We start from the raw sequence: 14,525 nt of genomic DNA, 5'->3' as shown, positions 1-14,525 counted from the left end.
TTCTCAGCTGTGAATGCAAATTGTTACAAACGTGTTCAGAATTAGTCTCTGCTTTGCCAGCTAGTTCTTCCTCTGTCAAAGACAGTGGCTGAAATTTGTGTCTTACTGTAACCAGAGTTGTCTTGATAAAATCTTGCTGTCATCTTGAGGTAGCACCTAAAGATCACATTGGTGATCAGTGGTGTCCTGCAGTGCAGAACTCTGCTCTGGATCTCTTTGTAGGGCCTGTATGAAGCAGGTATTTTTGTTAGTAATATTAACTGAATACATTCAGTGGCCTCACTGTTGAATTACATGCCTCAGTAGAAGGCAACAAAGCTGGTGAAGGGGCTAGGGAACAAATCTTATGCGAAGTGGCTGAGGGAACTGGGGCTGTTTAGCCTGGAGAAGAGGAGGCTGAGGGGAGACCTTATCACTGTCTACAACTACCTGAAAGGAAGTTGTAGCATGGAGGATGTTGGTCTCTTCTCCCAAGTACCAAGTCGTAGGACAAGAGGAAATGGCCTCAAGTTGTGCCAGGAGAGGTTTAGATTGAATATTAGGAAAAATTTCTTCAAAGGTTGTGAAGCATTGGAACAGGCTACCCAGAGAAGTGGTTGAGTCACAATTCCTCTTGGTGTTTAAAAGAGGTATAGATGAGGTTCTTAGGGATGTGGGTTAGTGCTAGAGTTAGGTTAGTGGCTGGACTGGTTGACCTTGAGGGTCTCTTCCAACCAAAATGATTCTATGATTCTATGAATGCTGAATTGGTAGTCATCCCAACTGAACTGACTCAGTAACAGAGAAAAGGGCTATATTTACAAACCAATTTTTCTTGTGTTTGGAAAGTTCTTCCCTAGAACTGGGAGAACATGACAGGATTTTGACTGTACTATCTGAAAGACTAGAGATTGTTTTGGGGGCAATTATTTTGTTTTGATTTTTTTTTTTTAGTAATAGGGTTATGGATGACTGTGCTTGGTGAGTTCTGCAAAGGGAATGGTCATTCTATCCTAATGCCTACTGGGTATGTTTAGGTTCTTATTGATTAAAAAAGTAGGATTTAAGTTCCATTAACATATTGCTAAGAGGATGTTATCGGAAAACATTGAACGTTCCCTGCTTGTACTGTTCCTTAGTGATTGGCTTTCTTGTTAATTAAACCTAGTTGTAGATTCTTACAAAAGGTTAGCACTCATGTGATTGAGTAGTTGAATGTCTTCATTACTTAAAAAAAAGCCTTAATTACAGACTGGAATTAATGGTTTCATGTACAGAGCTGCTGTAGCATCCATACTTGTCTTTCTTCCCACTAGTTTTGCAAACAGCAGTGAAAGAGTTGTCTTAGGCAAAGCACATCCTTTATCATGGCTGGAGACTGATCTGTGGGGGGGAAAAAAAAAGGGGGGGGCTTTTCTTCTGTTTCTTTCTGTGTTTTCCAGTGTAGCATCTATGTAAATATAGTTCTTTGTAGATAATCCCACCTGAAATCAATGGGATAAATGTAGCTTCAGGCATGGATGAAGTGCAGTCATTATAATATAATAACTAACACGCCCTGTATTAGCTGTTGTCAACCAGTAAATAAATTTGATTAAACTATTTCAATATTGTGCCTGGCCTGAAAATTTTATAAATATTTCACTAACATACATATTTACCTTGATGACAGTTATGGTTCTGTGTATTGTACTTAGTCAATTTATGCCAGCTTTAGTCACTGAGGAGTTTGCTTCATAAATAGACCAGCTGGCTTTAATAGAACTACACCAGGAAGAAATTAATATGTAACCTGAGAAAAACAGTAGACTGTTTACTTACTGTTTGTATTTTGTGACTGCTTTTCAGTCCTTGTGAAGAGCGTTATGCCATTAGTATTCAATGACTTTAGGTGAAAAGCAAAAGGAAGATAGTAAGATTTTTCAAGTTGTTGATCAAGCAAGATAGGTAAAAGCAGCTTAAAAATTCAGGGTGGTTGCAAAGAACTCATTTGGGGGAAATGTTTTCCTGCACATATTTAAATGAACAATTCTATCTATATGATGTCTATATGATGTGCATTTTTTTTTCTTCCTATTACACAAACAGGAGACACTTGTGAAGTCACTGGGTGAAGTGTGCTACTGTTGCGAGCAGTCGGTGCATATCCTGCATTTTAGAAATATTCACACTCCACTGTAAAATTAGCTAGAAGCAATGCAGGCAAAGAAATTCCTGTTGCAATGTTGTTCCAGAATCTTGCTACGGTGATAGTTAGAACTTGTTTCCTAATTAACCCTAAATTAATTGATGGTCAATTTATAACCATTTACTTTTGTCCTATGGTTTAAGTAGCTTTTTCTTTTCTGAGTAATGTTGTCCTCATGTATTTCTAGAGTGAAACTTTATTCTTCCCCAGAATTTGTGTTACTAGGCTAAAGAAGCCATTGACTTTCCTTCCACCTCCCCCTCTACCCTGCCACCTCCATCTGACAGACTTTACACTTTCCAGTTATTGTAGTAAACTTTACTTGAACGGAAGCTGCACATTTCAAATAATCTTATTTCAAATATGCCTTATATCTGGGAAATGGACTGGAGAGAGAAAAAATTTTGAAACTACAAACTTTAAGCAACTGGTCGTGTGTTTTGTGTTTTTTGGGGGGGGTCATTTTGGGCTTATGCTTTTTTACTTTACTTAGCTTGGTATTCTTAGCAACTGTAGAAGGTTTATTAAAAAAATGCCGAGTTTATCACTTGAGCTTACTCTTCTGTATCAAGCATCCTTATTTCAAGGACGTGCTTTCCTTTGTTCATCCTTGCGTAAGGAAGAAGGAAGGCTTTGTGTCTCTGTAACTACAAAAGAGAGGCACATACTCAAGGCGTGCCGATTGCTTTGCTCTGCCACTGGCTTACGTTCAGTGCTTTGCACTGCATTGCTGCTTTTGTGTTCTTTCTGTCCCCTTGTTCTCCTTTCTGCCAGCAATCTCCAAAGAGCAGTTATCATTTTGAAGTGTAACCAAAGAAGGGGAAAGGCGTGTCAAGAACAGATCCACTCCTTGGCTATAGAAGGAACTTCGTTATGATGTGGCAATGGGAGATGAAAATTAAGTCTCCTTTAAAAGGACGTGGAGTAGAACTGTATATTTGTTAAGCTTTACAAATGCACCCCAAACTTTTTAAAGATATCATCAATGTAATAAAGCATAGCAATAAACATGACAAACTTTAAACTGTTTGATTGTGCAGTTAGGTAAAATTACTAGTCAAACGGAAAAGTTTTGGCTAAACATTTAGTCATTTTTAATCAAAGAAAAGATGGAAATATGCATGTGCCAAATCTTGCAGTTTTTTACAGACTCACCATTACTCTGTTACCACTGCTTTCCAGATCAGTGCAAAGGAACTAATTTTGTCTAAAAGGTTTGAGAGCCAGTAGACAAGGAAGCACCGATTCCATCTGCCAGTGACAGTTTCTGACTTTAACTCCAGCAGTCAGCTGGAGGGCAGTGGGTTATCGAGGGAAGGAAGGAATTGGGACTGTCAAAATGGGGCTGAACAAACAGCTGCTAAGAAATTAAAGGAGGTCATGGACTTTCATTGTTACAGCCTGTGGGTCCCACTTCATCTGCCTCTGTCGATGCTCCTCTATTCTTTAGCTAGTCAGCTAGTTTACTGCAGTCTTAGCTTACTACGGTAACTGTGAAGCTATTAGTTTGCAGCTTGTGACAGCACAACTTCTTTCTGTACAACCATAGTCAGTTTACTTGAAGGACATTTTGGAATTGTCTACTTGAATTGGAATCAAAAAGATTTATTTCAGATTTCTTTAAAAATACATTTGAATTTTATTTTTAGTGATTTTAGACTATAATTTTGAGTATATTTGATGAAAATTCTCTAGCTGAAAGATAGTAAATACTAAAGCAGGTGATAATAAGACATAGGAGACATACCAAACTTTCCTCTCCTGGCTTTGACATCTGTTCTGAAGTGAAAGAGACTCCAAATTCAACTCCTATGAAAAAGGAAGCATTTCTGTGGCAAAATAACCCATACTTCACCTATTTCTGAAAGAGAAGGAAAGAATATATAATGAAACTTTCAGCTGAAGCTTGTTGAAGAGCTTTTAATGTAACTTAACAGACTGCAAAGGTAATTGAGTTCAAGCTCTCAGCTTCTTTGGAGAGAACTCTGAGTGCTGAACAGACCCTTTTGGTAGCATTTGCTCTAGTGACCTCTTTGCAGACATGTACAGAAGGACATGATCCCTTCAGATGTTACTCACTTGAGCCAATCTCTTTGCTTTGTATTTGTCTTGACAATGGTGAACAATTTTCAGAGCCAGTGTCATGGAATGGATTCATAACACTGTTTCAGTTTAGCAGCAACTGAGGTAGATCAAAAGTTTAATATACAATTTCTAATAACTCTTAATCAACAGGTAATTAATAAAGTGATTTAATACAATTCAGTGAAATGTGTTACAATCAATACAGCAACTTAACTAAAGATTAGATGATGGCAGGGTCATGCTATACTTACAAAAGAGATAAATTATATACACATAAGCACACATGTAAACGTGGGGGCAAAACGTATACATACAGGGTTATAAATCGTACACGTAGTTACGTGCTTTAATCCATGGATATGTGAATATATGCTTATTACATGTGTAGGTAAACCTATTGCTAAAGTTTCCCTTTGTTTAGTGAATTACTTTAATGTGGCAGTCTCAACAGGCTCATTGAGACTCAAGACATCTGTCTTCATCAGCGGAGTGTGCAGAGTTAGGCCTTCGGATCCTCACAGGATTATCAGCAGACGATTGTTGAGTTTTCATGAAATCAGCTCTTTCAGGTGTTGTCCCCATGAGAGGGACGTTCTGGTCACATCCTGCTGTGATATAGAAGGGCAAAAAGGGTCTCACTTTAGGATCGGTATTTATAGGGTCACGAGATTATTGGATTTAGTCATTTTCAGAGGCAGCCCTGGGACTTGCTGCTTAAAACTCTTCTAATATTAATTGTAAATTCAGGACTTCTTTGCCAGTTTAATGCAACATTCATCCTCTTAACTTTTTATCTATTAATCCCCTCACAGGTGCACATCCAAGCCAGTTATCTCTCAGAAGCACACCTCACTAAGTGTTAATTTTATTAAACTAAAAATATGATTTTAAAATTTTCCTTTAAGCCTTTTCCTGACTTTGTTTAATCTGAAACTAGAACTAGAGACTCGTAAATCTAGTAACTTTCGTACTGTCGAAAGCCACCGGGAAAAGCAGTGATCAATTAGGACAAATTTCACAAGGAGAAGAGGAGGCAGTTTCATGCCTTTTCATGGTTTTTCAGATTATATCCTTTTTTTCTGGAATTCAGCACTCAGTCTTGCTTTTTACGCATGTATATATATATATATATATACGTATGTATGCACACACACAGTACTTATGTGTTTGAGAGTTAGAATGTCTGTAAAATGAACAGCTTTTAAAAGAAAAAAAAGTCTTCTAGAAGAGGAGTTGAAAAAGCCCAAATTCATCATAAGTGCCAGTGCTATAGCGTGTAATGAACACAGAAGATTAATTTGGTAGTAATTACAAATAAAAGTTATTTTAATCCAAAAAGCACAGATGTCATACACTTACCAAAGTAATTTATTTTTTTCAAGTTGACTAATTACTGTACTACTTCTCTTAAGATGTGAAATTATTTATTCCAGAACTAAAATAATAATGGAATTTATTTGATAAATTTGTTCCAATATTGTGCGTAAAAATGTTTGGGGTTTGTTTTGTTTCGTTTTAAAATAAGAAGCAGATTTAAATGCCAGACGATGCAACTCATTTATTTATTTAATTCTACTACTATCAACAGAAAACTGTATCAAAATACAATAATAATAATAATGATTTTCTTTGGAGTAATTGCATTCTATAAAAATTTTTAGAATATACAAAATTAAGGTTCTAGAAAATGTAGAAAACGTTATTACTATTCTGATGATCATAATTCTTGCCACCTGCAAGACACTTGACAGTAGTTAAAAACCTTGGTGCCATGCCAAAAAGTATTCTGAATGTTATTCCCTATTGCTCACATTACTGCAAGTAACAACTAACTATAAGTAGTTCTGTAAATATTAAAAGTCGTTTACTGCCTAATCCAGAGTTAACTGAGAGACAGTTTGGAACGTGTGACCACATAGTGCTGATAGATAGTATAGGGGGGGAAAAAAAAAGATATATTCCTCCATTCTGTTAAATCCTAACCCAATGATAGGAAGCAAATGACATAGATGGTGGTTACTTCTTTAGCTAGCTGCCCTATGCTTCTCTTCCCCAAAGGACTACTTGTTTTGTTCAAAAAGTTTTCCTGAGATTTTTGGAGGAAAAAAGATCTTCTCTGATTAGAGACTGGAGATGGAAAAATCCAACCTCTTTGCAGTTTGAATCGCTATCAGCAGATAAAGCATAGAGGAAGAAGAGAAAATTGCTGTAGGTTAGGGAAGCTACAAACATATGACAACCCTCCCATCTAGAAGAAATGGCTACATTTATTTTTTTGTGGATACTTTGAGGTATACGGAGAGGGACATCTGCCCCTGGTTAGTGAGGTCTGAGTCTACACTCTAAAATTAATATTTTTTAAGGATTTTTAAATCTTGGTGATTTTAATATATTTGCATATGCTTTTTTCAGTCTCCTAAAACCATATAAAGCTTTGAGCATTCATTTAAGCATACAATTGTTAACAGTATCCAGACCACTCATTTCTCATAAATTTGTGGCTGACTGGTGTCACTTGCAATTCACAAGGATGCTTGTCTTCAAAGCTTTAGTTAAAGCTCATGGATTATGAAACTAAGAACTGGAACTATTCAGTATCGTTTATGATACCTCTTCAGTTATGAATTTGTTCAGAGTAGAAAGAAGACAGGGAAAAAGTTGAACTGATGCAGGTGCTTAGCCATACAGTGAATAATCTAGTGAAATTGTTAAATTTTTTAAGGTAATACATGGGAAGTGTTAAGGAGTTAACTTTACTATACATTTGAAAATATCTGCTTATTTCAAGTCAAGAAAACAGGCTAAACATGAATGCCTTAGTTACAAATATCTCCGCCATACTCCATCCACTTTAAAAAGCCTGAGAGTCTACCCCTTTCTCAAATGAGTAAATGAATCTCCTGGTTTCCAAGGGAGCCAAAACTATTGCATTTAACATCTGTTAAAGCCATATGGATGCACCTGATGTCTATGAATTAATCCTGTCTTCAGACAAAAAAATTTTCGCACTGAATTGTTAGTAATATGCAGAGTTGTTATATCTCTGAAATATCAGTCAGCATCTTTTTCTCTGTTATCTTAGTTTGTTTTCAACATTTATTTTGAAGTTACTCTTTGCAGTAACCTCCCTCTCTCTCTCTCTTTTTTCCTTATGCAGAGGATTACTACTTCAGGAAAACAGCAGGTTTTCAGAGGCATTGCATTACTATAAACTGGCAATTGGTAGCAGACCCACACTAGCTTGTAAGTATTTCAATTATACAAATTTGCATAACATTAAGTATTTCTTTTTAAGGAAATCTTCCTATTCTTAAATAACACTTTCCTTTTTTTCAGAAGTTATTCTTTTGGAAAGCAAAACGTGAAATTGCGCACTTTTCAGTTGTCTACAAGTATTTATTAGCTAATAACTACATTTAATGTGGTGCAGGGAGGAAGGAGATAATGAGTTAACACTGGGCAGCACTGTTAGAACCTAAAACACTTCTGAGCTGAGGTGGTGAGCCTTAGGTGCTACTGCCCAATTTTTAGGCTCCTGTTTTCTGTTTCTTAGAACCAGTCCCTGATTTTTATGGTGTGTTGTGTGAGTGAGCAGTACAAAGTCCTTTCGTTTTTTCTTTCTTGCCTGAGGGAAATGGGAAATAATCCATAGGATGTTGCCAGTGATTGGTTCCAAAATTAAGTGCATGTTTTTTTTTTTAAGATTGCTTACTTTTTTTTTTTTTTGCTTAGATATTAAATCTTATATATGTATACATGTACAGGTGTATATGTATAAACATATGCATATATTTTTGTAACATTTCAAACAATGATGCTATATGCTTGATACAGTCCTATAATTATAAGAGGAACAAAAGTGGAGCATGCTGCCTAACCAGTGTTCCCTTCCTTCCTTCTTTCCTGAGTCTTTGTGGCCATTATCTCCTTTCCTTGTCTCTGAACTTTTGCCTCTTATATGTTCCTCTTCACATCAGTGATTGATCTATATTATACAAAAGCCGAATTAGATAACCATGGGATCTCTTTCAGATGTTACTTTGAAATAAAACAAAGATTAGATAAAACATAATGGAACCCCATTAAAAGATAACATTTTTCCGTCTTCACAGCTGCCTATTTAAATACTGGCATCATCCTGATGAACCAAGGGAAGACAGAGGAAGCCAGGAGGACTTTCCTGAAGTGTTCAGAGATCCCTGATGAAAATTTGAAAGATCCTCATGCTCATAAAAGCTCTGTTACTAGCTGTCTTTATAACTTAGGAAAACTTTTTCATGAACAAGGACACTATGAGGTAAGACTCTAGATTTGTCTACAATCTCATGATAAAACCTTCATACATAAATATTACGTATTGCTTCCATACAGACTTTTAAACTATGTGACGGGCACAAATTGCTTGAATTTCACCAAATCAAGATTAGCATTCCCTACAGAGCATATTTATTCTCAACAGCAGTAAGTGTGGTGATGTTGATTAGGAGTGTGATGTTCTGGTGTCAGAGTCCACATTAGTAATGGTGACATCTGACATCTGATACGTGTTAATTATTCTTTTTGGCTTTGTCCTCATGGCTGGTATGCAAAAGATACGTCCTGATTACAGACCAGCCAACCTAAAGCATACTGACTTTTTAATTAAAACTAGAGTAAGTCCATCTTTAATTGAAAAAATGCAATTACGTTTGCTTTTCAGTCTCCCAGTTAGAACAATTCGAAACTTCAGTGATTAAAAACATCCCATTACGTGCTATTTTCTAATAACTTGACCTAAGTGCTAAAGTGGGTTGGATATTTTTAATTTAACCATACACTGCACCCAACCCGTCCCATCTCATTTACTTGTCCTCTCCATTTTCCCTGCTGAAATTGTTGAAACTGGACATTTACTGAAGTATTGACCTTTAGCAGTATTTGAATGAAAGTCATTCTTACTTTGCATTGCCAGGCATACTTCAGAACAGGAGTTACGCATGGTTTTGGTCCAGATAACTCTTCCAGACCGTGACAGTTACTTCAGCTGTTTAAGATTAGGCATGCACAAGCTCTACATATTCTCTGACATCTGTCTGCTGAATCCAGCTCTGCCAGATGACAGTTACTAAGTGGTTAAAACACAGATACAAACACCTAATACCTCCATGAAGTCTGCATGGCCGATGGAATGTAGAGTTGGAGTGCAATGCCTGGGAGGTGCAAGGGATTTTAAGAATATGAACCATCATATTTCTGCCTGGTGATCACTGCAGTCTGACCCAGCCTTGATTTGATCATACGCTTAGATTTTTTTCTAGCATATTTCAGCCTTCCCAAGCTGTGACTATTCGACGGGGTGATGTAGAAAGTGATGTAGAGCTAACAGACTGAACAGCAATCATCCTAAGTGCTAAACAAATTATAAATGTGTGATCAAGTAATTCAAGGCACAGCACATTTGTGAAGGGAATCCAATTTTGGCATTCTTGACACTATAGTCCATCTCATTCTTTCTGTGGAGCAGCCTTCAGTTGTGAGGACTATATTTTGTTATTACTTGGCAGTAGGCGATGTCTTTATTGTTAGGACATTTACTGTAGCTTAGTCATCAGAATGTCCTTTGTCTGTAGTTTGATATTACTCCATATTCTCTGATAGCCTATAGAATTTTACATCTATTTAAACCACTCAATGACTCATAAGGTTATAAAAATTGTCCCTTTTACTTCCACCTGGAAAAAGACTTGCAATATTGTAACTAATTTTTTGTCTTGTCAATAAGCTTCACTGAATTTGGCAAAACTTTTGTAAATGACAAGTATGAACAGTCTGTGATGCTTATGATGCTGATGTGTTTTCTTTCTCTCTGCACCTTTAATTTGGGGAAGGAGGATATTTCGGTTTTACTTTTTATGTGAAAGACTGCTTTTGAAATTGGTGCTTTATTAATGATTTGTCCCACTTGTGTGTTTCTTTTTAGGATGCCCTTATGGTTTACAAAGAAGCAATACAGAAAATGCCAAGGCAGTTTGCACCACAGAGCTTATACAACATGATGGGTAAGTGCATTTTTAGTGCTTCAGAAAGATACTTGAGGAGCCAGGCAGGGCGAAACAAAAGAGCTTAGCCAGGCAACTGATGCTCAAATGAATTGGCTAATAAAAACAAAAGTAATTGGCTTCAGTAGATACAAGCCAAACCAGGTTCAGAGCTTAAATGCCAGCAACTGAAATACTGGATAAGGCACAATAAATTATGAAACTGTTAGAAATGTTACTGGATATCTCCAAGAGTGTCTGTGTAGCAGATCTACATCGTCTGCCTGCACTTGTGCAAAGCATATAACACTGTCCCGCGTTACATCCTTGTATCTAAATTGGAGAGACATGGATTCAACAGATGGACCACTCACTGAATAAGGAATTAGCTGGATGGTCACACTCAAAGAGTTGTGATTAACGGCTCAATGTCCAAGTGGAGATCAGTGACAAGTGGTGTTCCTCAGGGGTCAGTATTGGGACTGGGGCTGTTTAACATCTTTGCGGGAGACATGGACAGTGGGACTGAGGGCATGCTCAGCAGCTTTGCTGACAAAACCAAGCTGTGTGCTGTGGTCAATGTGCTGGAAGGAAAGGTTGCCATGCAGAGGGACCTAGACAGGCTTGAGAGGTAGGCCAACCTCATGAAGTTCAGCAAAGCCAAGTGCAACGTCCTGTGCATGGGTCAGAGCAATCCCAAGCACAACACAGGCTGGGCGGAGAATGGATTGAGAGCAGCCCTGAGGAGAAGGGTTTGGAGGTGTTAGTTGATGAGAAGCTGAACATAAACTGGCAACATGTGCTTGCATCCCAGAAGGCCAACTGTATCCTGAACTGCGTCAAAAGAAGAGTGATCAGCAGGTTGACATAGGTGACTCTTTTCCTCTACTCCACTGCTGTGAGACCCACCTGGAGTACTCCACTAAGCTCTGGGGCCCCTAACGTAAGAGGGACATGGACCTGTTGGAGCAAGTCAACGGAGGACCATGAAGTTGATCAGAGAGCTGGAGCACCTCTCCTATGGAGATGGGCTGAGAGAGTTGGGGTTGTTCAGCCTGGAGAAGAAAAGACTCTGGGGAGACCTTATAGCAGCCTTCCAGGGGGACCTATAAGAAAGCTGGAAAGGGACATTTTACAAGGGCATGGAGTGGTAGGACAAGGGGTAATGGCTTTAAACTGAGAGAGGATGGATTTAGATCAGATATAAAGAAGAAATTCTTCACTGTGAGGGTGGTGAGGCACTGGAGCAGGTTGCCCAGAGAAGTTGTGGATGCCCCATCCCTGGAAATGTTCAAGGCTAGGTTGGACGGGGCTTTAAGAAACTTGGTCTAGTGGAAGGTGTCCCTGTCCATAGTGTGGAGGCGATGGAACTAGATGCTCCTAGAGGGCCCTTCCAACCCATACTATTCAATGATTCTATATAGAATGCATGGTGTTTTTCTTTGCCTCCACAATCTCTCATCTGCTATCTTGGAGACCTCGTGCAATTCATACAGGTTTTTACAATCTCCCATTTAGTCATATTTGAAACTAAGAAGAAATTGTATTTACTGTATAGAAAATGGAGTGAGATTGATTGTAACAGAAAATTTAGTGTGGCTCTTCTCTGCTAAATTTCCTTGTAAACCAACAAGATGTCCAAACAGACCCACAGAGATGTCTGGATTAGTTAGACAACTACAGTGAGAGAATTCTTCTTCCAGGACCAGCCTATCTGTTCTTCAGAATTTTAGCAGAGTCTCTTGAGTACTGCAAGAAAAATTAATTTAGCTGAGGTGCTATTTTGTTTTTAAACTTTAACTTCAGCTTCTTATGTTCTTCATCTCATTTTTATACAGAATACATTAAACAAATAAAAGAAAGTAGATATGAGTTATTTATAGTATTCAGATCTGTAGACAAGAGGATAGGTTCTTGATTGTTCCAGAGATGCTTTTAAGTGGAATTTTCTCCGAAAGAGCATATGTTTTGCTAAGCAACATCAGTGTCTGGCCCAGTAGGCTCCTTGAGCTCCTATGTCAGACAGAAAAGGGTGTAAAATTTAGAGTTCTTTGAAGTAGAGCAATTAAAAATCCATGTAGAAACAGTTAGGATCAACAGGAAGCATGAGGGGGTTTGTGGCTTTTTCCCCCCTCCCAGTGACTAAAATAAAAGGGAGTGTATTTGTTGATACCAATTGGTTTGACACAGTTGATGAAAGGAGGCACTACTCACTCTACTTATTTAGGAAAGGCATCTTTTATTAGCTCCTTACAAGTACTTGGGCATAGGAAAAAATATTCTAAAATTCTGGTTGTGACTGATGCTACTTGTTTGCAAATCCCTGTAAATGCTAAATTGAGTACTTCTCTTGACACAGTGACAAAGTATCCAATGTCAATACCAGTATAAACGCTTCCTTAACAGTCATACAGTTCAATGAAGAGTTATTTCCTCTGAATACTAAGCTTTATCAGATTAATGCAAAAGGCTAAAATCCCTAAAATGCACAAGTTGATTATTGTCTGTGCTTTTGTTCATAGGGAGTCTTAGCTCAACTATTGTTTTATCAGTTTTATTTATCAGCACTTGCTGATAAATCTGGTGGAGTTATCAAGTCACCACTCTGTGAACTAAGCCTCTGCTTAACATCAGTGTCCTATAGTGATTGCTCAAGTACTGCAGTGCTCCAGAAAACCCGCTGAAGTTTGACTGCCCTCTTTAGGGCACATACGTATTTCATAATTCTGATAAAAGTGCTCCTCAAAAGTACAGTAATTGGAAAAAAAAAAAATGCTGTTTCTAGCATGATGGTTTGTTCCATCAAAAAGCAGGCCTGTGACACCCTTTTTTTTTTTTTTTTTCCCCCTGAATAGATGGTCCCTTTAGAACCACTATGACCTGGGAGATTCTCTAGTTTTTACTTTTTTTTTGCCAATTGGTTACTTTTTTAGGTTCAGGAAGCCTTTCTTAGCTTCCTTTATAAGCACAGTCCACAATGTCCAAGTTCCCTCTGTTCCTGGGATTTGCATTTATTAACTCACAAAGCGGTGGAGGACACAAAGACCAGCTCAGTCCTTTGCCCAGGCTTGGCTGCTGCTGCACTTCCTCCCTCCACATCTTAGCCCAGACTCCGGCTTCTCTTCCCTTTAGGCAGCTGCCGGCACTTCGCGGATGTCCTAGTGGCACAGCAAGTTAGGGTCAACTAAGATTACCGTAGCCCCTTTCAGCCTGTTGCAAAGAGCAACAGGCTATTATAATGTAGCATATTGCAGCCTTTCAGTACTTAAAAGGAGCTTATAAAAAGGATAAGGACAGACTTTTCAGAAGAGTGTGTTATGAGAGGACAAGGAGTAACAGCTTTAAACTAGAAGAAGGGAGATTCAGGCTAGACATGGAGAAGAATATTTTTACAATGAGGGTGTTAAAATACTGGAACAAGTTGCCTGGAGAGGTGGTAGATGCCCCATCCCTGGAGACGTTCAAGGCCGGGCTGGACAGGGCTTTGAGCAACCTGATCTAGCTGAAGATGTCCCTGCTCATCGCAGGGAGTTGGACTAGATGACCTTGGAAGGTCCCTTCCAAGCCAAACTAATCTATGATTCTATATATGTGTATTTTGGTTGCTTTTGTGATGGCATTCATGGCAGGGAAACCAGAACTTGCTTCGGTGCTAGTTGTCGAGGTGCAGCTTTTTGGCTGTGCTGCAAAGGCCATTCAAGAGGCCACATAAAGTGTCGGGTAGTGACTTGAATGCAGTGCAGCTCTATTAACAACAAGACTCAGATGGATTAGTTTAAAGCTGTCCTGGATTTGTCTGCATGAATGTATGTGACTGCAGTTAGTTAGGTTACTCCCTCTTACCTGTAATAGTGTAAAGTTAGATGACAAGACAGAGCTAGGTAGGTGTGCTCACTTTATAGTGTGGAAAGGAAAATATACCTCTGGGGAGTAATTAGGCCCATCTAATGTAGCGGTCTATTTTAGATTGTACAAATAATCCCCTGAAAGCATACTTCTACTGTAAAAGGAGCTGAGATGACTAGTTTAGACTTGCTAGCTCAGATTGGGTGAGATAAATCCTAAACACCTCTTCGGTAATCCTCCTTCCATTGGGTGTGACAGGAGAACAAGGCAACCACATCCATTATCAGGAGTGCATCCGCTCTGCAGCTCGTATGGTGTCACTGGGCACCCGAAGGCTGACTGGATTGTTTACTTCTGTTTTGATGTTCGAGATAAAATTATAAACATTTTCACTATAACACTGTCTTTGA

The 14,525-nt window shown here is 38.4% G+C and overlaps 1 protein-coding gene across 1 annotated transcript in view; it reads left to right on the top strand.

The window, feature by feature from the left end:
• Window positions 1-14,525, top strand: part of TMTC2 (transmembrane O-mannosyltransferase targeting cadherins 2) — a gene marked incomplete at its 3' end in the record, with an annotated part of 254,657 nt that overhangs the window by 175,725 nt on the left and 64,407 nt on the right. The window contains exons 5-7 of the mRNA XM_080363734.1: window positions 7,410-7,495; window positions 8,365-8,549; window positions 10,212-10,290. Coding sequence (XP_080219860.1) covers window positions 7,410-7,495; window positions 8,365-8,549; window positions 10,212-10,290 — 350 coding nt within the window. The remainder of the gene's footprint in view (window positions 1-7,409; window positions 7,496-8,364; window positions 8,550-10,211; window positions 10,291-14,525) is intronic.

Source organism: Nesoenas mayeri (genome assembly GCF_963082525.1).
Source record: "Nesoenas mayeri genome assembly, chromosome: 1".
NCBI classification, from domain to species: domain Eukaryota; kingdom Metazoa; phylum Chordata; class Aves; order Columbiformes; family Columbidae; genus Nesoenas; species Nesoenas mayeri.
The sequence above is the reverse complement of the archived record's forward strand: the minus strand, read 5'-3'. Positions and strand labels throughout refer to the sequence as shown.